Genomic DNA, 27,577 nt, shown 5'->3' on the forward strand with positions numbered 1-27,577 from the left:
GAATGACACAGTTGGTGTAGGAATTTGTATTGACCACCAGATGGCGAAGTAGAACACTGTGTCAAAAGCTTCGAAGCACCAACACAGTTTGTTGTTAAAGCCTCACACTGCCTCAGAAACCTCGTTCGGCACATCTCTATTCTCTATTAGTATGCCAAGCACAGTGTATTTGTACGCGTTTTTAGCCCTGCGAAAATCCACGCAGATCCCTACTTCATGCACTGCTAAGATCAATTCAACCAGCGAGAGCAGCCGAGTCGAGCCGAAGCGAGCCTCGAGTAACCCGGATTGAGGTGTGTGAGGAAGGCTGAGCTTCGCTGTTCTGTAGATAGGGGCAGAGTTTTGGTGTATGTGTGAGTGGGAGATGGACCGAGGGCGCTCTACTGACTAGCAGAGGCGAAGAGCGACTCCAATAGAACTATTAAAATTATATACGCGATCGGGTCGTCGATAGGCCACTCCAAAATCAAAATAAGTCGCCAATCTTTCACATCTACTTCACACACACTAACACGGCATTGATGGTAATGTATGCAAGGAAACAACCAAGACTCGGCGATGGGTAAAGAGCTCTGTTTTATACTCCGATTTTCCTTCTCCGCTTTGACAATCCGCCATTTTTAGCCAAACCAAAATAAGTAGAAACTTAAGGAAGCCGATTCAGCTGTTGCAATTTCTGCCACTGTTTGTGAAGATGTTTTTTTTAACTATTCCTCTGTCTCTTTTTCTTGTTTATTTTGTAGGTGCACCGACCGAAGGGATTCTCAGCCCTACCAGGTAGATCTGAAACAAATAAGATTAAAATGGGGTAAATCTAGTGCAGGCTTTTGAAGCAGTTTAGGCCTCTGTGCGTAAAACACAGCAAAAAGTGCCTTATTCTCCCCGGGTTCGGCTTAAAATTACACACACATATACATTACACTGTAAACATATATTTGTGCTGTCATTAGTCGCCTGCCCGTCGAATTTATCATGTTTTAAATGCGCTCAGGGCGCTAGCGACTTTAACAGGCTAACGTTAGCTCGCTAGCGGCTACATTGGGCCTGTATGCCACAGCGATTTACTTCTAAATTATCAATATAGTAACGTTTGTTATTATTGATTCAAGGTTCTAAATTATGTTACTTTAGAGAAACGGTTGTATACGTAAACACGAATTTAAGGGTACTAGGTTGTTTATAAATAGTCTTGATAGTTGCGAGCGAGTAAATGCAACAAAATCCCAATAAAACGAGTGTTATTATTGTGTAGACCATCAAGAGGTGCTTAATTGTATGTAATACTGAGAGAAAGATATAGGCTTAAAGGCTTTTCTGTGCTCAGTTAAGTCTTGCAATGACGTGCAAAGTATGTTATGACACAAACATTATGCTCTTATTAAGTGTTTTGGAACATTTTAGATGATGGTCAATAGCTGGTAGACCATTCTAAACAAGCTGGTCAGCTAGCTAATGACCATCGTAGACCAGCTATAATCCAGCTCTAATGTACTTTGTATGTCAGAGAGTAACTGTGCAGCAGAGTTCAATGTAGAAATATCATGTTTTGACAGACTCTTAAGTACTCATCCAAAAGTCACCCCGATCACAGACATGAGAAGATGCGTGACAACAACGACGCCACTCCACCGTGCAAGATGTTGCGGCGGTCAGACAGTCCAGAAAATAAGCACATGGACAGCACCGGCCATGGCAGAGCAAAAGCCATCCATCCACACCGGGGGAGAGACAGAGAAGGAGGTAAGAGGGGAGACAGGGAGTCATATTTATAATTCAATAAGAGGCACAGATCTGAGGCTGATACAGGTGCCTACATCCATGTTGTAAATCTTAATTAGTGCATAATTGTTTCTATGTAAACACTAGTCAGACATCTTGCGTATAAGTTGAACAGATTGCTGTCTTTGTGGTAAACAGACAGTAAATGAAACCACAGTACCTGAAGTGGGACCTGCTTCAATTGTTTACAAGCACCCTGCATTCACTTTATGAATGATGCCGTTTCAGATAGGAGAACATAAGGCTTTGATTGAGCACTATGTGCTTTTTCTTCATGTTCAAGGTCTATACAGAGTGTTTTCTCTTCAGATCAGGTATTAGCATGATCATTTTTTTCCTGAGTTTTCAACAAGACACTTTATTTTGCTATCTACATGAAGATTGCTATATCATTTATCAAAGATAAGCTGGCTTGAAAGACCCGGTTTGACTAACTTGTGATAGATCAAAATTGGTCTTAAATCACCAATGAAATTATCATGCAGAATAATGTTTTCTTCTCTAGAAAGATCCACATGAATTTATTGGTATGGTAAACATTCTTTGGAAATACCTTTTCAGTTTTGCTAGAATGATTTTGTTCAGTTGATTAAAATAAGCAGAATCAATAGTCCACCCAAAAATGAAAGTTCTCTTAGCTCATTCATGTCGTTGCATGCCTGTATGACTTTCTGTAGAGCACAAAAGATGATATTCTGAAAAATGTTGGGAACCAACCAGTTTTGGTGACCATTGGCTTCAATCTTTCAAATGATCATCTTTTAGATAGTGAGGGGCAGTTTACACGACACTGTTTATATTTTAACTAAAAATTGAAAACTTTGTACCATGTTTTGGCCGTTCATTTAGATGAGAAAGGGGTTTTGGAGGCCTGAAAACGTAAACTTTTGAAAACTGGTTTCAAAATGCATTTTTTTATTTTTATTATGCCATTATCATCTCTGTGTAAACTAAAAAAACTCAAATTTTTGAAAGCAGTGATGCGTATTGCGTGGACAAAAGTGATAAATCTACTTAATTTCTGCCTGGTTGTGTGCCGTTGGATGTTTTCATTATTGTTAGTGCTGCATCTTATGAGTATTGGTGGTGTAAAATCTTTGCATCTATCATTCATATTTACCAGATCTGCTACATAGGTCAAGATTGCCATCTTGTCAAAGATCCCCTCGAAGCAGTAAAAAGTATAACTATTATTTAAAAATGTTAACAACATAATTTGTTGGCTGTAATATATATGCATTTGTAATAACCATAAATGCTAAAAGCAGCTAACCCATGTCACATCGTGCTGGATGTCATGTACCCAATTATATTGGGCTTTCACAATTTGATTAGATTTCGATTCACAAGCTCTCGATTTTATTCAATATCTGAAATACTTCAGGATTTCAGCTTTTCTTAAGGAAAAAATCTAATGCTGTTAACTAAACGGAAACCATTCATTTGATCCATTACTATAATATTAAAGGTTAAAGTTGACAAAATGGATTAAAAGCCCAAATGATTAAATTCAATTAGATAAAATAATCACCACTTAAAGTTACATTCAGTCTTTTAAATGGCTGATTAGGCAGTTCATATGTGAGCTTTCATGTGTGGTTTGAAATCGTATACAAATTGCATTTCTGGAAATCTGTTTCTGTCTGACCACACTAATCAGATTTCTCATGGTTTGTCACTTTCTCACGCCACGTAAAACATAAACATGTCAGACGTTGTTATAGGAAACATGCTGAAAGTCGATGCAGAAACAAGGTTGTGTTGTTACAAAGTGCCGGTTGAGTAGAAAAAGACAATATAATGGAGACGTTGGATTTTAAGACTGGCGTACACGACCGCACGGGATAAAGCTGCGCGTACATTTCTGACGCCGCCCCTGAAGACGTATTAGTCCAGTGCGGTGGCTACACATTGTCATGTTGTAAATAAGACAACATCTGTATTGCAAACCCCTCCAGTTTGCTTCTGTTGTTGTTTTTGGCCCATAGAAACCAATGCAGATATTCCGGAACACGAAAGAGCGCCACGGGACACACAAATAAGATCTGAACAGTTGCGGTGCACAGTGTGGACGGTCAGTAATTTAGATCAGATTCCAATCGGATACACAAGTAATTGGATTTGGATCGACAGTGTGAACATAGCCTTAGTTTCTACTCCAATTCGTTGTTGAAAAATTATCATTTAAGGGGTGGCTGACATAACTAGTTTTCATGATTAATGTATGTTTAAATAAATCTCTGAACACTAAGACATCACTATCAGGTAAAAATATGATTGAATAAAATTTTATATATATATATTTAGTTAAATGTTTCTCTCTAGTGCTCAGTTTTTATGAACATTGAATGACTTTCCTGAGGAAAATGCAGCATTATGTTCACAAACTTTATTGATGTCTTTCTGCAGTTGAAACATGAGAAATTGTTTTCAGTGAGTTCCCTATCTTTCAGTATATCTTCTTTCACGTGACATTAAAGATTGTCCGAATTTTTATTTGTTTATTAGAATTTTGTGATAAAATTGACAGAATTTGAAAGCTGATACTGTTTGTTTCTCTACAAATAATGTATTTATGCAACAACTAAAAACACAAAACACTAACAGCATAAAAGATTGATCTTGACATATACAAAACAATTTTGGTTTGTTAAAGAAATATCGATTAAAAATGAGAAATCTATATTTTCAACCTAGCCCTAGTGGATGAAATGGAGTTTAAGGAGAATATGAAGTCTTGATGGACAGTTTGTTACCTATCACGTCTCACTTTGGCCTTTTTAAAATAAATTACTTCATTGACCATATTATTGCATTCTGATGAATTTGATCAAAACCAAGATGAGGAAACTTGTCATATGCCTAAAGCAAACACAAAAAGGTTTTCTGGAACCATCACAGTGACTCCTAAAACATTTATAAGGCTGTTTTTCTTCATTAAAAAAATTCTAGCTGAACTTCACTGAACAGACTTGAATTAATAAAGTGCATTTCCTTGACTCCATGTTCACATGCAGGGTAAAGTAAATAGTTGCTAACTTGTTCTACCACTCCAAATTTTTGTTTTGTGTGTGCGCATGTCGAAAAGTTGCTACTGACACTATTTTTTCCCATTTTAGATAAAAAAGAAAGACTCATTAAATGGCTTGACAAGTGCAGTTTTCTTTTTCGTGTTGGAAGTATTTCGGTTTCACATGAAGTTTGGGTGAGACTGGGACATATGAAAGGGCTCTTCCCTCCTTTTTTCTTAATTGCTAAAATACTACATGATCATCAACTGCAGGTGGTATTTAGGCTAAAGACAGTCTCATTCTAAAGAGCATCTGATTGGACAAAAATCTGTGTAGTGCAGGATGAGTCATCGATATTTTTGTCTATGTTCCCTGATCAGAGAGACTGTAAATTGTCTGTATATCTTCTAAAGGTGTACTATGTCAACATTAAGGAGTGCATCTAGATCACTTCAAAGCTGACATGCATGGACCAAAAGCCACAAAGCTCAAATTTTGATTTCATAGATATTGAGACATAGTATGTCTGTTCAAGTCTAATCTTTTCCTCACTCACAGTGGCTTTATATTCTTGTTACTGGCACACTTCTGACACATCTTCTCTGAGGCGGTGAAGACTGTCTGTACCCTAAGGGATGTCTGCAGCTGAAATGCCCCAGTGAGGGTTTGGCAGTTGGCTGCAGGTCACTTAGGGCTTTCTGTGTGACTTTCTTGTACCATGAAACATTATCTTTTCCACCTGAAGTGAGTTTACCCAGTGTATGAAATTTGTATGAATTTGTGTATTCTTGCACTGTGATAGCTCACTAAGACATATAACTCCTACAGTAATCAGGTAGCCTAGCAATGGTTTGTCTGTTAAATGCTATTGCAGACTATCTGCTCATTGAATTGGTCATCAGTTTAAACCCAGTATGTGTTTGTTTACCATGAGTAATCTTTTTTTGTGTAGTTACTGATTGTGTGCCAGATTTATCATTAACAGTGTTGAGTCTGGTGTGTTATAAAATCATTATGCTGTTCTTCATCTCTTCCCAGCTCTACTGATTATTCGTTTTTTGTCAGAATGAGTAATCTCACTGAACACTTGTAATTTGTCTGAAGATGCTTCTATTTCACTGGTTTGTTACCTCAATTTGTGGTAGGACCTTTCAGTTTGTCCCTTTCGGTTATGGGCATATTGTAAAGAACGGCCCTGCTAGATATTTAAACAGTGCTTTAACACTCATGTGATGAACACGCATACAAATCAGTATTAAAAATCATTTGATTTGTTCATCGCTTTACAATGTGTGACTCTTTCTGTATCTCCTCTTTTTTTTTAGCATTGAAATCATGCTGCATGAACACTTGCTAGATGCGTCTTAGAGAGCTTGTATTTCTTAGCAGTGTAATCGTGTTGGTGCAGTTCAAGCTGAAATGACTCTAATGAATCAAAATAAGCAGGAATTGATGGATGGCATAGAAGTGTTTGTCTCGGCATCGAGCTATGAAAAGCTCAAGTGCTATAAGAGTCATTGATATAGATGCTTGATTTTGCTATAAGATCAGCAATGAATTATGGGCAATTGTCTGTGAAGCTTTTGCATAGATGACGGTAGAATGTTTTAGGTGAGTTGTTTTAACCAACCGGAAGTTGTAATAACTCTTAGATTTGCATTGTCCTTCACTAGTTTTTAGAAAGAACTTAAACTGGTTTGTCATATGATTACAGGCAATATTCTTCTTCTTTTTTTTAGGGACCAGTATTTCCCCTCAAGAGAACTCTCATAACCACAGCACTCTGCACAGCTCCAACTCTCATTCAAATCCCAACAAATCATCAGACACGGTAAGACCTACATTCTCAATGTTTTCTAACTTGTCTGAATCAGCGTGCATAACAAGGCCATGTTCACGCTTTGGCACAATCATCCTGTTATAGAATGAATGTTTATTGAATAAATCAGAACATTTTATGATACCCTAATTGCCATTTTGTGCTGTTTTGCATAAATCATATTGAATAACTGTCTCACTAATAGTCGCAATTAGGATGCATTCATTTAGTACCAAGGCAAAATTGAAAACATTTATCCTGGCAGATCTGATAAAATATTTCAGACTTCTAATAAGTGGTGTGTTATTTTATGGGCCATTATTTGGATCTGGCGTAAATTCGGCAGCACTGTTAAATGTGTTGTCTGGTTGTGTGTCAAACCTCCTGTGTGCAGACCATCTGTCCCCTTTCTGTAGCTAATATGAGCTCTTCTGGGAGATGCAAGGCACAGCGTACTTTTACCAGAGTAGAGAAAGGAGATTTAATGCTTTTCAGCATTACATCATTCATTTAAGGTTTTGAAACTTGGTAAATTACGATACACATTGAAATCATGTGTTTTTTTTTATTTCTGTTAAATTGACATTTAAAAAAATGATTGCAGTCAAGCAGATCATTTGTTAAAAGGCTATTTTGGTCATGGATGAAGCCAAATTGGACCGTATTCAGTGTCTTAAGTCTAAAAACAGACTGCCAAGCCATAGTAATATTGAGGGGTTGTTTTGTGAAAAATGTTAGAACGAACCAAGGTATTATCAACAAATTTGATGAATGGATCTAATATTTGTGGCATAAGCTTTCTTTATTAATCCAAGATTGTTTTGTTTAGCCAGCGTAAAAGGATTGAATCCTTTAGTATTGACATGTTATCTCTGTGCTTGTGCCACTGTTGGTATAAAATGGTCTTTGATTATATGTTATGGGGCCACTTTTGATACGCTGCGTAAAATCTCCTCCACACTCTGAAGATGGTGAGAGATGCTCCACCTACTTTATGAACTCACTCATCAAATCCTCTTCATCTGCTCAATTACCTTTCCCAAGATTTTATGTTTTGTATTAAACCTTGTAATTATGTCATGAAGGTGAGAACTAGCTTTGGGCAGGCATACAGAGGTGAATTCTTTTTTTTCATGGTTTGAAATATATACTACTTAATTGGGGTTTCTGTCAAGGGCAGAGACAGAGTTTAGTGCGCAATGAAATTAACAGTGTTAATCATAGTTCTGCATGGAACATCATTGTATTCTGAGTTACATTTTGAGAAATAAACTACCATTCAAAAGTTTGGGGTCAGTAAGAGTTTTTCAAAGGAAGTCTCTACAAGAGACGAGATAACTATCGCACAGGACCCCAATAAATGCATTGCTAGCAAAAATATAGTCAGAATACATGTCTTATTTTGAATGACCATCCAGGCAGAAAGATGCTTTTTGACTACAGCTAACTGGGTCATGATAAACAACCTATCCATGACCCATAGGCCAACGGGGAAACTTGTTGTTATTTTAATTCCGGTTGGTGATGCTAGTGGCACACGAATTGTACACTTTAGCTTCAATAATTGAGACTGTGTGGTGGTGGTGCGAGGCTTTTACAGTCAGACTGCTAGTAAGTGGAGGGTGTATTCAGGCAGATTAAAGAGGCATCCTGCAGGGGCGATGCGCAGAGATCCACCTCATCAAATATTACACATGCTTGCATCAGGATTCAGCTTGCATGCGCTCGCTCTCTCTCGCTTGCACGCTCCATCTGTCTGTCTCTCTAATGCTCACATTCCCTCTTTTCTTCCCAGACATATACTTTATTTTAAACTTCCTCATATTGTTGCTCTGTTTGGCCTTTCCTTAAGTCAGAGGAAAAACAACAAACACCTAGATTGTCTTCTCTTTTTTCCCCTCCCTTTCAGGTCTTTCCTTTTGTTTTTGCCTTTGTTCTTTTCCCCTCCCTTCCTTTCCATCTTCCTTCCTTTACCGCTCTTTTGTCTTTAACACCTCCTGTCGCTTTAAACAATCTCAATGTTCCCAGTCCTCACACCTGTTGTTTTTCCTTCTATTTAGCCGTATGAGCCAGCAGATGATTGGTCTGAACACATCAGTTCTTCAGGGAAGAAGTACTACTACAACTGCAGGACAGAGGTGTCTCAGTGGGAGAAACCCAAAGAGTGGCTGGAGAGGTATTAAACATGCGCTCTTTCAACCCTCACCTCAAACACAAATTGTGCTTAATTATACACTAATACTCTAATCCATGCACCTTGCCCGTGAAACATCAGGTGATCGATGCAAGTAGAAAATGTTTAAACTAGTATGTTTCTGCAGAAGATTTCCAGCAGTCATATGGAAAATGCTTTTTAGCAGCTCTTTGCTTTCACATTATGCAGTCATAGGTAGGGCTGGGCGATATATATATTTTATATATAAAATATTTTATATATATTTTTGCTTTCCACATATTTGTTAGACCTTGAGAATTAATGTAAACTTGTTTGTTCACAATTAAACTTTCATTTAGGGCCCCATTGAGTCTATTTTGTTTTCCATTGATTTTTTTGTAATCAATGTAATAATGTAATCAAATGAAAATATAACAATTAATTTACAACAAAACATTGCATTTTTATTTTGTTAACATTTATTTTGAAAGGACATTTTAGTGTACAGTAGTGATTTATTTCCATCATAATTTCTTGAAGTAAACTGAACGTTTATTTTGACGGTTTGTCGTGAAAGATCTTTCAGTTTTAGTTTCAGTGTGTATTTGACGGTAGTTTTTCTCAAATGAAACTGTAAAAAGCTTGTGAAGTGACTCTCAAAGCAGCTCTGGAGATTAAATTCATGTAGTTCGTATATTGAGACGGCAGACACTGGAAACACTGAGCGTCATATATGTGTGAATTTGTGTATCGGGTGAAACTACGTTGTTCGTTCACAAGAGACGCAGAAATCACTTATTAGCAACATGCACTGACTGTCTGCTGTCGTGTTTATTTCTGCTGGGTGATAGGCTGTTCGATTAATCCATGTCAAGTAAAAATGTCCAGAGCTTAACATCGTTATCGACGGATCTCGATATGATATCGTTAATCGCCCAGCCCTTGACTTAGGCCTGTTTCACATATCTTGCATCTGTAGCACATCAGCAAAGAAGCGGTGTAATGGCAACAGCATCACACATTGAGCTTTCAAACTGACAGTGCGACTGAGCTTTCACAGAGATCGTTTATGACCTTCATTAATTGGCGATGCTTCATAAAATGTTTTGCAAAAGATTGTGTTGATAAATAGTCAAAATACCCCACAACCCAGTATGCAGCAAAAATAAGCTCAGGGCTGCAACTGCTTCTGTTGTATAGAACCATCCATGTGCACTAGGTTCTGCGTGATTTGGGGGGGAAATCTGACTTAATTTCTTTATTTTATAAAAAACATCAAACTTTTATTTTGCCAGAAAACCGCATGGAGCCCTTAAAGCTTCTTTTGTTGACAACAGCCGGTTTATAAGTACTTCGCATTACAATTTTGGAAAGATCATTTTGCGTTTCTATGCATTTTAAGTGACCTCAGACTCACTGCACACGTAGAGATGCTCTGAGACACTGAAAACTAGATGCTGGTCATGTGTTAAAGTACACAGTGCTGCGCTTCACTTTGAAACAATATATAATAGCACATATGTAATTAAATCACAGCCTTTGGGATTTGATAATCGCGCTAAGCCATATCGCGATATTGGTTTTGTATCATTTGTGAATGTCTTCCTGTTTCAGAGAGCACAGGCAGAAGGAGGCAACCAAGACGGCTGCAGTGGTCAACAGTTTCCCTAAAGACAGGGACTACAGGCGTGAAGCCATGCAGGCTACTCCCGCCAGCTTCTCCATCTCTAGTAAGTCTGAAAACCCACATCATTCAGCTGTGTAATGTGGCTGTAAAGGTTGTTTAAGTGAGTGCAGTCCAGTTCATTGGGGTAATCTCAAAAGTGATGCAGGATCTCTATAACCAGGAATGTCATGATCATGGAAACCATGGAAAAACACTCTGTTCTGAATCAAAGGCCAGAATCGGTTGTCTAGGCTTCAGACTGTGTTCTTAAAGGGGTCATAAAATGCATATGTTTCTTGAGGTCAGCTTATGGAGCAAAGTTTTTTTCTTATTGGAAACACTGTCAAAATTTCAAGGAACGTTAAAGTAAATGGCCCACTGCTGTGATTGGTGACCTTGGTTACCTCGTACTGTCCATGCTCTTCCCCACAGCATGTGTGACATGTGTTTTTCTGGTCGAGAGTGGTATGTGTTTGAGCCCGAGTGCGATTAAAATGAACAAATGCAACCACATAATTTTCCTCTGAGGTCAAAATTCTTGGCAGTGCTGTAGTTTTCAGTACAAGATATTTAGAAAAAACGGCAACATTTTGACAACAATTAAGAATCTGTTGTAAAATGATACAAACAAATAGAAACATTCTTTCAATCAGTCAGGGACATAATTAAAATAAACTTCAGCCATGCAGTTTTTGGGGTTGCAGTTTGTTTACATTCAGGGACAGAATAACATCGGACGATCTTACTCTACAGTTTATTTCACATTTGTGATTGGACAGACTACGTTTTTTAAGAGCACACTTTGATAATACATGCACGTTAAGGGTCATGTAGAGAGAAATTGTGATGCCACGAATGGGGTGATTTCAAATCCTAGCGTTTCAGAAGGGAATGATTATACAGTACTGTGCAAGTCTTAGGCACGTTAGTATTTCACACAAAAAAAGGAGTTTAAGACAGTTATTTATATCTTTTGATGCACACAGAGGTCTGATCTCACAATCCTCGAGTCTCAATGCCCTGTGATCACATCAAGAAACAGAAAAAAACTGAGACAGACTAAATCCAGAAGAACTGCGGCAACGTCTCAAACGCTTGAAGAAATAGTGATTTGATTTGGGTAATAGAAGTTCATTGATAAATAAAATCTGTTTATGACATTATTTTTGACAGAATCCTCACATTACAGCATTTTTACACAAGTGCCTAACACTTTTCACAGTACTGTAGCTTTGCAGGTAGGTTTCTAGTGTTTTGGAGACGTTGCCACAGTTCTTCTGGTTTTAAGTCTGTCTCAGTTTTTTCTGGTGCCAAATATTGATAAACTAAGGTGCTCTAAATAGATTCCCCTGCTCCCAGTGTCGCTACTTAATGGCTCCTCGAGCTGGCGCTCAACACAATGAATGAGGAAAACATGAACATTAGCTAACTAGCCCAAGAAAAATATATTTTTTAACGGGATGGCGGACAGCAGTGTGAGTAAAATAATAGATGCCCCAGCCATGTTTAAGTCCAAAATCTGTACCCACTTTGGCTTTTATACCATTGATGGGACAAACAAAATCAACACTACATGCAAGAACTGCCTGGTAAAAGTAAAGTGCTCGGGTAATACCGCAAAGATGCAAAGCCACTTGCAACGGGATCATCCTGGTTTAATAGAAAATGTTTAATTTACTTAAAGTTAAAAGCAAAAAGGGAAGAGATATTGATGCGTAGTATATTATATCAATGCAATAGTTTGAGCCTTTTCTTTTAACAGTTTTAAGTTTCAGTTACTGTGCGCATGAAGAACTATTCACAGTGCTCTCTACTTTCAGTGTTGTGATCTGAAAGTCACCCGGGAGAAAGTTACATGAACAGCAATAAACTCCAGCAAGATAAAGTCATTTTATGTGAAACCATAGACCTTTATCTACAGATCAAGTATAATAATAGGAACATTGAATCATCTTTGAGAGAGTTTCATCATGTTGACTGTCATAACCGAACATGACACGCTGTTTGAATGCCGAATGGAGAATGACTGACAGCACAGTGGAGGGAAGAGTTTACGTGAACTTGAATTTAACAACTTCGATATTAATTTCTGTCACATTAACATATGGAATGGCTTTAGAACACATCATATAGTGCACAAATTTATGGTGCCTTATGTTTTTGTGCCTTTTGTGAGGTTTAACAATAACACAGAATAGTATGCGCACAATATTGGATTTGGTTCGGTCTCGTCTGACCGATACCCGATCCGGCAAAGAATGGCGGTATCTGAGCCGATACTGAGTATCAGATTGGCGCATCCCTAGTTTTGTTACTTTTCATATGTTTCGTTGGCTAGACATACAGAGAGATAGTGTAGGTAGCAGATGATGCTGGGTACTTTTGTGGTGTGGAGGTTAAATATATAATGTCCTTTTGTTTGTGTTTTGTTGCAGAGTCATTACTGAGATACTCTTTTACTTTTTTTCCCACAAACGATCACAGATTGGTTTTGTATTTATAGAATGACAACATTCAGAGATTTTGCAATGTGTTTATGTCTCTAACTTCTGCTTATCCGCACCACCCACGTAAGCAGTGTCAGGGTCTCCTTGTCCATGCTGGTAGGAGGCAGCAGCAAGTCTTTGCCTTATGCAGCATTAGGGATGCACCGATCCGATACTCAGTATCTCTATCGGCTCCGATACTGCCATTCTTTGCCGGAATGGGTATCGGTCAGACGAAGCCGATCCAAATCCGATATTGTTCGTATACTGTTCTGTGTTATTGTTAAGCCCCACAAAAGGCACACAAACATTATAAAGCACCATAAAGTTTTCGTGCACTATATTATAAGTGTTCAGAAGCCATTCTATAGTATAATGTGAGGTAGAAATGAATATTTAACTGTACCTTAATCATGTTACTTTCTACCGAGTGTCTGTTAGATCACAACACTGGAGTAGAGAGCACTATAATTGTTTTTCACGCGTGCAGTAACTGAAATTTAAAACTGTTAAAAGAAAATGCTGAATAAACTATTGCATAGATACTGTATAATACACTACGCATCAATATGTCTTTCCTTTGTGCTTTGAACTTTTCAATGCGGACTCGACGCGCTGTGTAGGGTTGGGCGATGTCTACAAATTTGGCATCAGACGATGTCTACAGTGAAACATCGCGATGGACGATGGGGGTCGGGGGGTAACGTAACATTCTCATTTTCCACTAGATATTTTCCTCTATATCTCATCAGCAATTTCGATTTTGGCACACTGCAGCAGCTGACCACTAAGGAGCGAATGTAGTGACGTGACATAACTGCCAGATTCAAACTGTGCTTTCAGCGCTTGCCGGCTCAACATCGTGATGTCTTGTCAGCAGGGTTTCTAAATGTTGCTTCAAGCGCATCATTCTGCGCTCTGGATGTGCATACGCGCTTTCTGCCGCACTGTATTGGAGCCTTTCAAATCATAATACTTTTGTGCAATGAAAGATTATTAATGGCCCATCTTGTTCTGTCCTATCTATCATATGTTGCTGCCTCATTAAACAGCTGCGCTATACATTTAAAAAATGTCTTAATCTTATAGTATTTATAGCAAAAAAAAAATATTTTTGATTTTGTCTTGTTTTTCATGAATGTATTTATGTACAACAATACAACGAGCAATGTGTAACGTTTTACCAGATTTAGTACTACAATTATTGTCTCTTTGTTCCCCAGTAAATGTTTTTTTTTTTTCACAATTTTCTGATTTTATAAAGTTGTTCACAATTATCCACTGATAGATTATAGATATAGATCTATAGATCATAGATTATGATCATATATTTTTTTGATTTGTTGTTTTTCTTTATAATGAAGTTGTCTGTATTAAGTATGTTCAACACACCAAAGAGTGATTATCAGTTCAACACAGAGTTATAGAAATTCAACTTAATAAAAAATAAATAAAAATGCACTGGTATCGGATCGGTATTGGTATCGGTAGATACTCAGAACCAATGGTATTGGTGCATCCCTATGCAGCATGATGTGATAATGCTCTTTAAACACTCCTGTGCTACATGCTGCTATTTTTCTGATTTATTTGCCAGTCATCGCGGAAGTACTTCTCTTTGAGTTTAGTTTTCAATTCTTGGCTACTTCAAAGCAGCTGGAGAGTAGCAGGTGCTAAGCAGTAGGTTTAAGGCACAGAGTTTCCACTGTCATGGGAAACCTGAGAATATCAGGGAATTTTAAAATAGTTTTCCAGGCCTGGAAAGGATGTTAACTTCCTTGACTTGAGTCATGGAAATTTCTGTAATGAATAATACATTTTTGTTGTGCTCTGTTCTAAAGTATTTCTTCAATTAGATATTGCTCTTGGGTAGAGTTAAATTGCTTGCAAGCGTAGCAATCTTCGATTTTGTATGAATAGTCTTTTATTCCCCTAACGAGTCAGCCAAGCCAGAACACGCATTATTCTAAATGATTCATTAATGAATCATACTGAATTTGATTTAATTTAAGTCCTTATCAAATGACACAAATGATTGGAAAGTAATTCATTTGTCAGATAGTGTGGGAACCCTGAAGGCGGTCTCTTTTTGTTGGTCTTCTGTCAGGAATTGTAATCGCTTAACATTTAATGGACATAGCATTGTGAACAGGGAAAAGTGCCTTAAGAAGAGATTTTACTAGTACTTAAGGATTTACCCCACAACTAATTTCATTAACGTGTAAATGGAAATTTTGTAACCGAGTAGTCTAACAAACCCCCATAAGAACGCCAAAAAACTAAGCGATCTATTTGAAATGGCCTACTTAATCTATGAATCAAACTGAATTTTAGGGCTGGGACAATAAATCGTTGTTTAGCGATTCGTGGATCGATTCTGTGATTTTTCGGTATGCATTGCAATTCTCTCTCCAATCAATTCTGAGCTTAGTTTTTGGCGAATAATTGACTGATTACCGAAATAATCGTTAGTGACATCCCTAAATGTAACATTAACTTGACAGTATTTTGAAATTAGTCTTTGTAAAAAGAAATAAATAAAACAAACAATTAGGGCAAATTCGGGTCCGGCAATTGCTCAAATGGTGGTTTCATTATTATTCTTAATGAAAAAAACCACAACAAAAAAACAGTACAATGACAAACTTGCTTAAAAAGGTGCTTTTATATTTTGCATTGAAACCAAATCTTCCCCCGTCGTCTTGTCAGTCAAGAGTGAGGGGAAATGGGTGAAGTGAGGTGAAATCTGACTGCTTTTACGACTCTTGTTCGGCTCACGCTGCATTGAATTTAATTGCAGAGTCTGTTCTCTAACTGAACTAAATTATTTTTATTACTATAAAAAAAGCAAAACGGCGGTGCCGTGGTGGGCAAGTGATGATACCGCTGTTGCGGCTGAACACAGACTACCGCCGCAAGCCTAACAGGCAGATTTGCAGAGATGATTTGCCTGTAATGATTTTTATATCTTTGTCCAAAGCTTGCTGTGTTTTTTATGAGAAGATGTGTGCGCTCTCTTAATTGTTTTTTAAGCAGCTCAGAGCGCTTGTTCTGAGGGCACCTGTTAAGAAATGTTTAGTAGTGTATCGCCATGTTTCCAGTATTGGGAATCGTTGGCTATTTTTAGATCCTGACATATGCAGCAGTTATTAAACAATGAAAATTCAGTTTAACTTCAGGTGCCCTCAGTACTTCAGTGGACCTCAGCTTAAGCTGAATGTACTACAGATGGACATGCTCTCACTTACAGTTTTTGAATCAACTGTCTAAGATGTTTTCAGGTGACATCTTGACTGTTGATGTTTAGAGTATCCTTAGGCAAAACCTGAAATAGCTACTGAGAAATTTTCAATAAGCTGTTTCAGGGTTCATTTTGTTGATCTGCTTGGTGTCAGATTGAGATTTTATGAAGGCCACACAACCACGGTCTAATTTAGAAAGTTTAGAGGGAATTTTATTTTTATTTTTTCACTGCAGCCGCTAAACGTTACGGGTGGGAGAAAAAATGATTCTCTGATGCATTCAACTATTTTGAATTGTTTCAGAAAACTTAATCAATTCTGAGCTTAGTGTTTTTTTGTGTGTGTGTCTTCCTCGTCGAATTTCTGTCGCTCTACATGCGTCATCTGGTATAATTGAAACGATTGGCTATGAGCTACGTACAGGCGCATTTGATAGACATTCGTAGCGCCCAATAAACGGCTCTGGGCATTCGTAAACCACGACTCAAATACGAGAAAATGAACGTGGTTCCCAGACCACGTCTCAATTAGACGTGGCTAGCAGTAATGCTGAGAAAAGAGAAAAATCCCTCACAGCCCTTGTCTGGAAACCTTTGACACTGAGAGCACTTTGTTTATTGCTTGTAATCCCTTTGTTTGTTCCCCTTTATTTATTTTTAATTGTATGTTTTTAAATGTGATTTAAATTACAATTTTACATGCAATTGTTTTGATTTATTAGTTTGTAATATTTTAAAAAGTACTTATACAAGTCATTTAAAAAAAAAATGCTGAACTTTGATATTTAAAAAAAAATTTTTTATCAAGAACTGTTTTCGAATTGGATTGTGATTCCCAGAATTGGATCTGATCGTGTGCCTAAAGATTCCCATCCCTACTGAACATCGTTAACTTCTGTTATGTAATTTCTTTTAACCTTTTTCCCCTATAAACAGAGTCTTCGAATGCCACAGAGAAGCCTTCCTCACTCACACCCTCTTCTTCCTCTGCTGCTGTGTCTGGCTTAAGCATGGCCAACTCAGCCAGCAGTGCCTCTGGCTCCACAGTCCCGGTTTCTCCGGTGATGCAGTCGCCGGCCCCGCCCACTCTTCTCCAAGACCCCTCCCTCTTACGCCAGCTCCTCCCCGCTCTACAAACGGCCCTGCAGTTGAACAACGCCAGTGTAGACATGGCCAAGATTAATGAAGGTAAGTGTACTGCATCTGTCAATGGATAGAATATGGACCGCTGAAACTGTTAGCAGACATTTTCATCCAAAACGTTAAAGGGACAGTCCCACTTAAAGGAGTCATGACCTGTAATTTTCACTTTTCCACGAGAAAAAATGTATGTTATGATTGCCTAACGATTAAACACTGGCCGGGAAGCCGATATTTAAAAGTGAAGCGTTTGTTTACCCCTGGGTTCGTCAACCAGCCCACGTGCACACGCACTCAAATACGTGATGTCAAGTCGGCGCAGGATATACCATATATGGACACCGCAGACCTATGCTGCAGGAAGCCCGCCCTGCCCCTCTCCCCCTCATATTCAGTCGAGCGCCGCCATTACTGAATTCCGCTTCGAAGTACGCACTCGACCATGAAAGATGCAGAAATGTGGTGCACGTTACTGATGTTAAGGTATGTCTCAGTCAAAATGATTGTCTTTACCATTCAGAGGCATCTTGCTGTAGACGTCCTTCCATCGACTCTACATCTTCCCTTTCCAGCTCAGGTTCAGAGTCTGGCTCGTGCATATATATAGGTCGCGGCCAGGTCGGGTTCATTCACATTTTGCAATGATATGCTGAAGCGTTACCTGCGGTGTCAACCCCCCTCCTTCCTGCCACCAATCAACGCGCCCCTCATTTGCATTATTACAATGACCGTCCACGACAGCCAAAATATCGCATCAGATCTCGCGAGACAATAATGCCTTCAGAAATAAGGGGCAGAGGAGCTCTGTGTTTATTTTTTTTGCACTTTTTTTCCACTTTTCTTTTTTAGAAGGGCCTGAAAGACTATAATAGAGCGTGGGTATCCAAGGTAATACTAGGTTATGACTCCTTTAAGGAACCTGAGGTTAAAAATCTTGCTTATGGTACTGCGGTGATGGCGGTAACCTTTGAGCTTTAGCCACTATGACTTCAATGTGGTGTGTTTGCAAGTATAGGTTTTGCAGCTTTATTCTTGTTGGGTTTCTTGTACCACTCAAGCAGGTGTATAGAATTGCTTGTGTACTTGTGCATGCTGGGCTTGCGTCAGCTTTTCCTCTCTTAACTTCACATCTCAGGGATGAATCATAGCTTTGCTGCTTCTTGAACATGGCCTGTGTGAATTGCCGTTTGTGAGCACGTCATTGCTTCTTGCTTTCCATCACTGGCCGCATTTGCAAACTATGATAATTACCCACTGATTCTCCAAGCCAGAGCTAGGGCAAATGAGAAGTTTGGTCCAAATAGTCTGGATTGGAGTTTGCTCTCTAATCGCTGCATATTGCACATGTCTAAACAGTGAAATTGGCATGACCCAGTGCCAGGACTGCTGTATCCTTTCTTCAAAATGCATGAATATTGGAATTTGTTGCAGTGCAGTCCCTGTGGTTCAAGCTGTGGTAAAGTGCTTTGCTTAGAGGTGTTCAGTTCTCAATCACCCCACTTGAAACTGAATCGTAAAAAAATCATTTCTGACCTAGGGTTGTCATGATACCAATACCAGTGAAATTTCACTATTTTCTAACAAAAAAAAAATATATAAATATACATGTGTATATGCTATTGAAAGTTAAATAAACTGAGTCAGAAGTTTGGGTTCAGTATTATTATTATTATTATTATTATTATTATTAAATTTTTTTCTGTCAGTAAAATTTAATGTTTTTTACTTGAGCACCAATCAGCATATTAGAATGATTTCTGAAGGATCATGTGACTGGTGTAATGATGCTGAGAATTAAGCTTTGCCATCACAGGAATAAATAACATTTAAAAAAAATATTAAAATAGAAGTTATCTTAAATTGTCGTAATATTTGACTATTACTTTTAACTGTAGACACCTTTTATCACTCTGAATGATTTTAGTACTGTTTGACTGCTTCCTGTCTTCACATTTTGTCCTTTGCTTTCTTGCTTCATTTCATCTGTGTTCTCTCTGTGTTCTCTGTAGTTCTCACGGCTGCAGTAACTCAGGCTTCGCTGCAGTCCATGCTCCATAAGATCCTGACTGCTGGTCCGTCTGCCTTCAACATCACAACTCTGCTCTCCCAGGCTACTCAGCTGTCCAGCCAAGGTACACACACAGACACACACTAGGGGGCTGGGTGATATGGCCTAAAAAAAACTGGCATCACAATAAGTGTATAGTTATTGTCAAAACATTTGGTAACTAAACAGAATTTTATTAAGTTTAGTGAGAACACAATGTTTACATGGTACAATGACTGGTATGCTACTGTTTTTATTATTGATTGATTCTGATCTTGATTCAATATTGATTCCTTTGGATAAATATTAGGCACAGTTAATTTTTCTCAAAAAATAAATCTCACCTAATTCTGTTAACATACAGAGAGCCCTGTCAGCTGGTATTATTATTATTAAAATTAAATTATCTCAAATTAAATATAATGCATTTTTTTATAATAACAACATATTTTAATGATGTAGGTAAAAAATATAATAAATATGTAATATAGTTATCATATTTAGCAAAATGCTCCTCTCTATTAGCCTGACTAGGTCAGACTTTGTACTTCCGCTCAATTTCAGTTCACTTATGTACTCAGTCTGAGATAGCAACCTATCTCCCCGTTTTCCTCCGGCCTCAAAACAGCCGGCCAATCAACGAACAGAGGGTGGGCTGAGAGCCGTGACGTAGACGCTGATTGTACCGTGGATGCGTAGATTTACTTCACATAATCTGCAAAAGTCGTTCACAGCCATGTTCACTCCGGTATTTCGTACGATGGTTTTGTTTTCGCATCATACATGTGTTTACAGTGGAAGTTAGATGCGGCTGAGCCTGCGCATAACACACGTCATAACCAAACGTTATGTGATTGGCTTACGGGTAACCAATGATTTTAAACTTCAGACAAGCGCCCCCCCGCGAGAAAGAAAACGCTTTTCAATTATGCCCTTCCAGACTCTGTCTACGAAGCAAAGCGAAGTAGCAGAGTGTGGTATTACCAGGCTACCTCTCTATAGCAATTTAGCAAAAAGTCCAACTAACGTGCTATGGTCATTAAATGGCTTCCCTGAGGTAAATGTAACGTTACGTGACGCATTGTTCTCTAGCTGTTTTATGGACCTCTTTCCGTGGTTAAACACTGACCTTCTCTGTCTTGTCTGTCTGTGTCAGTGTCCTCTTTTGCCTCGTGATTTTCTGCGTGAGAAAATGGGTGTGTGGCGTGAGAGCGTGTAAAAAGTGACAGTTGCGTGAGTCTCACGGTGAATTCGTGAGAGTTGCCAGCTCTGCGGATTCAGTTTGTAAATGTTATTGGCGGGTGTGCTTGTGCGTCCGCGGTCTTGTTCATTTGCCATGTTGTTTGTGTATCTCTATGGCAAACGCGCGGGGGGAGGGCTGAACCCGTTCAGAACTACGGGAGCCCAGAGGGGAGCGTCGGCGGATGTTAAAGAGAAAACTGATTTTCATTCAAACAAGTCGACGTAAACTACACATTCGAGTTAATCGATAAAATCGATTTATCGCCCAGCCCTAACACACACTGCTGCTACTACCTCTTACTCTCAAACTTGCTATGTTTTTCATTTGTGCTACAATGTAGTCCAAACTAAATTCCTTCATCACATGGTTTTAGGGTCAGCTCTGTTTTGTGACCTGATCTTGAAGTTTATAACTTGAGCTCATGGTTTTGATTGGTTGTTGGCGTGAGATTGTGTTGCTTGTTGTCGACTCATGTCAGCTGTGAGGTTCTGAGTCAGCTTCCTTGAGTTAGCAGATGGGGTTGGTAGCTTAACAAGGATCACACACAGGCTTGGCTGCTGCTGTCTGAGCAGATAATGAGCCACGTGGGCTTCAAAAATGATTTTTGGTTTTAACACAAGTAGCTTTGTGTATGGATTTGTCATGCAGCATCTGTTATTTGGCAATGTCTTAATTGCATATTGAATATAGATTGTGTGTGTTAGATGGGGGTGAGCAATATCACCACACTCTTATTTCACAATAAGAGTAATTTTGTTTCACAGTAATGATAGATATCATAACCAAATGTTTATGTGAATACTTGCCAAAATGGGCATTTTGACACATTTTTGTGTGTTTTTGACCTTGTGCAGTAATCCTCAAAAGAGAACTCAATTTGACTGTGATTTGGGTGCGAGTGCACAGAAAGCTACTGTCAGTGTGCCAGTACCAAATTGAATTCTCTTTTGCAGTTTATTCCTCTTTCTTTTATTAACTCTTTTGAATGTCAAGCACGCCTCTAATTTTTCTTGTCTTTTCTTTGTCACTGTGTCAGTTACTTTTAGTAATGCGAGGATATACTTAAATTTTTTATATCATCATCGCCACAGCAGTGTGTGAATCTAATATGAAATGGGATCAGACCTATTCTAGCATTAGTTTTCAGATATTCATAATGTAGTCAATGGATAAAACTCGTACTGTGGTGAAACTAGGGGTCAGTGTCCATAGTGTTTCTGTGCTTCGTTGATATTTCTATATTGGTATTTCTTATAGTCCACTGTAAGGGGATTTACAGTCAAAGACCCAGAACCCGAAATGATTAAGACGAGTCAGAATTATAATAAATGAAAGAAAAGTTTTACTGAAGATAGTTTGCCGTTTCTTCAGCAGAAGTCAGCTTCAAGACTCACACAGGAGTTTGTGGGCCGCCCCCCTTACAGTTACAAAGATCACAGCAGTTATACACTACACCAAGGTCTAAGCTACGTCCTTGCTTCAGGTTGAATGATTCTCATTGGCTAAGAAATAGATAAACATAGTAATTTTCCACACATAAACAAATAGACTGAAGCATATCTCCATCGATTATGCTCGGACCCTGAAGTTAGGCACGTTGTGACCTTCCAGGTCGCAGATTTGGGTTGCTGGGTTGCAGCATGTCCAGAACAAGAAGTCAGTCAATCTCCTATAATGCCAGTGGTTCCTTAACCTGTAACCAAGAAGACTAACACACACACACCGACACACAGCTTCTTCCAGGTTGGATTTGGCCAGGCTCTAACTATAAACAGGAGAGTATTCTCAAAACATCAAGATGTGTTCTTTCTCTCAATGAGAGGACACTTTATTATAACACGGTAAAGTAAAGCTTTAACTGAGAAATGGTCCTTTAAACTATAGACATCAATGACCCCTGTATGTTTTAACACGTTGAAGACCTTTCTCAAACACAAAACGAGTCCATGTTTCATTTCTGGAAGCGGGGCTTAATAAGCAAGCACTGTTACTGCATTGAGATATCAAATACAGACATTAAAGTCCCTGTAAAGTCAAAATTAAGTATGTGTTCTGAGTTTGTCACACCACAGAAAAATGTGTTATTAGCCACCCAGCCAAATTTGAATGATTAAAAAAAGCCGGCAAGTACATAAAATAAGCTATCAAAATCTTGAAAAAATGAGCAGTAGTCTCTGCTCTCAAACGCTGGGGGGGCGTGTCCGCTAGACATGAAAGTACATGAAAAGAACATTTCAGTAATCACACTGGTAAATTATATTACAAAGTAAAATCTCACAAGCCTAGAGAAGTCATTCAACTCATTTGATATTTAGAAGGAAAAATATTGATTAATACCTTGATTATAATCACTCATTAGATATACATTGAAGCAGCATTGTTTCCAGAATCCACCCCTTCACCTCTAAACTGTAAAGTGTTAAAAAAAAATCAATGTAAATCTTACTATGGCCATTTTCTGTGATTTCTGTAGTCAACTACTGTTAGTCAGGTACTTATTTAAAGCTTTATTATTTAACATTAAAAACATGAGTGACTTTTATTGTTCAAGTTACATCATCTCTATAATGGCTTCAAAACAAGTAAATTTCAACCTATATTTTTCTTTTGAAAAATGAAATGAACAATTTTTGTTGCTTAAACATCATGGCTTAAAAAAAAATCACAGAGCTTAAATGGAAAGCAATTTTGAAAAGTACACCAATGTGCATGAATGCACAAAATCGCAATGCATTTATAAAGGCTGTCACATTTTTGTTTAGTGTTTTATTCAAAGAAACTATAGGTCAAATTTTGCTTGTTAGCCTGTAAATAACCTCAGATAGTGTAGCACATTTCATTAAAAATAAAGTTAGATTCACCACTTTCGGTTCTTCTAGTGATATTGACTGTTACTGAGAACCCCTTGTCCACAAAATGTTCATTTGTTATTGTGAAATTTATATGAGTTCACTGGGAAAGTATATTTAGTTGTTGTTTACAACAAGTGATTGTACAAAGGGATTTCAGTTTGCTGAATTTGAGTAGAACACTTGACTAGTCAACCTGAATTTCCTCTGAGTCACTCTCAAGGGATTTTTTTAAAATGACATTTATCTCACCTAAATTGTTTGCTCACTCTGTTTATTTGTGTTTTTACAGTGGGGTAATTTTGTTGCTCATGAGTTAACTCGGCACAAGGAAGCTTGATTTTAACCTTGAATTGAATTTACAAAAAAAGACAAACAAGAAGCACAAATAAATTAAATAAAAAAACGAATGAAATTTCAGTGTGCCAGTGTTATTTTAGTATTATTTATATACTTTTATAGTTTGTTTTTAATAAAAAAAAATATATATTTTCAGTTTAACATTCTGTAACTATGTGCTTTTGACATTTTTATATATATATATATATATATATATATATATATATATATATATATATATATATATATATATATATATATATATATATCAATATTCACTTCAGTGCTTCAACTTAGTTAGTTGCCAAGGCCACATTTCAAAATTTTAGTTTAGGTTTTTCATCTAATATTTATACTTCAGCTTTTTCAATTAACAACTGTTTTAATAGTCTTAGTTAATAAGAACACTGCAGTGTGTAAAACTTGATTGGAATCGGAGCCAGAACTGCATTTGTTGCTAATGACATGCCTGTTGTGATTACTTATGGCACTATATCGCTTCACCTTATCTTTCTCCTCTCTCATTTTGTCCTATGGAGTAGCCCAGCAGTCCAGCCAGTCTCCGATGTCTCTGACATCAGACGCTTCCTCTCCTCGGTCGTACGTGTCTCCCAGAATCAGCACGCCACAGACCAACTCAGCCTCCCTCAAACCGCCCCTCAGCACCACGCCGGTCTCCTCACAGACCAAGGTATACAGCGGTCAAATATGATGACAGATGTCAAATGAAACTATGGCTTTCTAATGCACTCTCTCTCTTTCTCAGATGAACATTATGACAAATAAGTCTAGTTCTCTCCCTCCACCGTCGTCCCAGCAGTCCCACCCCACAGACAAACATCACGACAACGGCAATTCTCCACGGACGCTGCAGAGGCAGAGGTGACATGAGACGTTTGGAAGTGATTAAACAGATCCATCAGAACTTCGTTGAAGTTTATTGAAGGCGTATGGGTATTAACAGCCCACTGCATGCCATATTTGTAGCTTAGAGTGGCTTTTGTGGTGTTCGACTGCCATCTTCTGGCTGTTTGTGGTATTGCTGCTTTTGGTGTTCTAGGATCACATTTAAAATGAATGTATTTGTAAAGAGTTGGTGCAGACAAAGTAGGTTTGCTTTTCATAAAAATGTAGAAAGACATTGACCCATCCACTGTTTGTGATTTGCAGCAGTCAGAGAAGTCCATCTCCGGCTTCGAACCACATGGGCAGTAACAGCAGCAGTAATAATGGCGGCAGCGGTGGAGGTCAGGGACCAGGTGTAGTCAGCGGAGCGATGCCCCCGGGTTCAGTACCTGCTGGCGCAGCCTCAGGCAGAGCAACATGTACCTTCACACCCACGCTGGCCGCGCACTTCAATGAGAACCTCATCAAACACGTGCAGGGGTGGCCCGCGGAGCATGTGGAGAAACAGGTATGGCAACGTGAATCTGTCAACCTTATTTGTTATTTGGATTTGGTCAATAAGATCATTTTTTTCGTAATGCGTTAAATGCATTAATTAAATTGATCAAAGGTGAACACAAAGACATTTATAATGTTGCGTAAGATATCTATTTGAATAAATGCTGTTCTTTTGGACTTTCTATTCAGCAAAGAATCCACATTTTTTTTTAATCTTGAGTACCAAATCAGCATATTAGAATGTTTCTGAAGGGTCATGTGACACTGGAGTTGAAAATTCAGGTTTGCCGTCACAGGAATAAATTATATTTTAAAATATATTCAAATAGAAATCTGTTTTAAATTGTAATAAGAGCTCACAATATTACTATTTACGCTGAAATTCATCAAATAAGCATTAGAGACTTCTTTCCAAAAATGTTAAATATCCTAACGACCCCTGGTTTTTCAGTTCACTAAGTCTTACTATTTAAATAAACTAAAAAATGTAAAATAAAGGAAAGAAAATGAAGAAAGCTTAGTTTAGTTGGCACTATATATTCTGTCTCATCGAAAAATGTTGATATTTTTGTCGCATTGCTAACTATTCACATGCGGCTCTCCCACCCAGGCCTCGCGGTTACGTGAAGAGGCTCACACCATGGGCAGCATCTACATGTCAGAGAACTGCACAGAGCTGAAGAACCTGCGCTCACTGGTGCGAGTGTGCGAGATCCAGGCCACGTTGCGCGAGCAGAGGTGCATTTCTCTTTCTCGTATGGCATTGCATGGTCATGTGACGCCCATTATTGCTCATATGCACTAACTTGGTTCTCTTTCTCTACAGGATACTGTTTTTGAGACAACAAATTAAAGAACTTGAAAAGTTGAAGAATCAAAATTCCTTCATGGTTTGAGGAACTCTGGGCTTGCGATGTGGTCTTGACACAGGAGGAGAGAAGGGGGTAGGTGAATGGGCGGGCAAAACCCATTTCATGCGCGCGGAACCCTGGAGAACCAAAGTTCTGTTGCGTTCTGCTCTGGGCCCAGTCTTACATTAAACAAACTGCAGCGAGGTCTTGCGTGGACTGAGAGGGGGAGGGGAGAGGGGTGCGGAGAGGTTTTCAGAGGAGCTGCCCTCGCCCCGTCCCTGTACATGTAGATTATTTGTAGATGTTATTTCCATGTTGTAAATATATTTTGTAGATGAAGCCATGCCTATCAAAGCTTTTGACATCCAAACGTTAAACTAATCAGCAAAGAGGCAGACTGGGATCTCAAGTGCCCTCATTGTCACCATATGTAGAACTCTTGACTGCAGATTTTTAAATGACATGATTAAAAAAACAAAACAAAAAACGAAACAAATGCTCTTCAGTTATACGATCGGTGAACCATTTGCCTTGAGCATGTACCAGACCTGCATGGAAAAGGTGGACTAGTCGACCGGGACATTTAACGAGGACGATGACGCGCACTCTTTGTCTTCTCACGACTCTGCACACGTATCCACCGGTTCATTTCTCTTTCGCTACATAGAAAAAATGGTAGTAATGCTACATGGTTATTTGGTTAGTTTCTTTCTTTCTCTGGTTGCACTATAATGGTTTCATTCCCTCACCCCATGCCTTTTGAGGGGGTTTACATCATGTTTGTCCACAATGGTTCAATGGTCTCCTACCTGCCCCTAATGGCCCAGCGATATGCCCATGGTCAACACCAGTGCCTGCTTCAGTGATGGTGTGAATGTGAGCAAGAACGAAAGGAGAAAAAGAATCATTCCTGCTGCTCAACCCATGTCGTTCCCCTCCCTCACCCTCCCTTGGCAGGAGATGAAGACTGGTTGTCACCCAGAATCCCCTTTTCTTTTCTCTTAATCTTTCCAGGTTATTTTTTTCTTTTGATTTCTTTTCTGTACCCTTGTTTTGTTTAAAAAAAAAAACTGTACTTAAAAAAAAGAAAAAGGAAAAAATGAATGTGAGATGCAGTGGCGACTTGCGTTAAAAACTAGAGTTCATTCCTATGTACAGTTGCTAAGTAATAATGAAGTTAAAGTTTTATTAAAGTTGCAGTGATTACTAGTCTATCAGATATGTTGTATTCATAAATTATTACCACACATTTTCCTTTTGCACCCTGATTGGATGGGATGGAATGGAATGGGATGGGGGAGGGAGGGGGGGTGCTACTGGAAAACAGGAAACTGAGGGTCAGCCAAGGACTGGACATCACCAACCCTGTTATACCAGGGTCAGGGCAGGGTCACCTGGGGTCGGAAGGTCAAATGTGAAATGTATGTATTGTAATAAACATGCTAAACTAACATTTTTGTTGTGCTTTTTTACGGGGTGTATTTGGTCATTATGCTAAAATGTAATAATACATTTAAATCAGACCTGAATAAGTTTAAAAGATGGGT

General features: G+C 38.5%; 1 protein-coding gene across 2 annotated transcripts; it reads left to right on the forward strand.

Annotated features, from left to right (window-relative positions):
- The first annotated feature begins 326 nt into the window (after positions 1-326).
- waca (WW domain containing adaptor with coiled-coil a) lies at positions 327-27,479 on the forward strand. Of its 2 annotated transcripts, none has more exons than XM_084434722.1 (13): positions 327-562; positions 744-777; positions 1,554-1,740; positions 6,530-6,621; positions 8,670-8,785; positions 10,379-10,494; positions 17,094-17,345; positions 19,307-19,429; positions 24,318-24,466; positions 24,542-24,657; positions 24,946-25,189; positions 25,790-25,917; positions 26,006-27,479. In XM_084434722.1, exons 1-13 carry the CDS (start codon positions 522-524, stop codon positions 26,073-26,075), a joined length of 1,668 nt encoding a protein of 555 aa, XP_084290848.1. In that variant the 5' UTR covers positions 327-521; the 3' UTR covers positions 26,076-27,479. The 2 variants fall into 2 exon arrangements, with proteins under 2 accessions (XP_084290848.1, XP_084290849.1); XM_084434723.1 differs by having other exon boundaries at positions 24,949-25,189.
- The last annotated feature ends 98 nt before the right edge of the window (positions 27,480-27,577 follow it).

The sequence above is a fragment of the Rutilus rutilus genome (genome assembly GCF_951802725.1).
Source record: "Rutilus rutilus genome assembly, chromosome: 16".
Lineage (NCBI taxonomy): Eukaryota > Metazoa > Chordata > Actinopteri > Cypriniformes > Leuciscidae > Rutilus > Rutilus rutilus.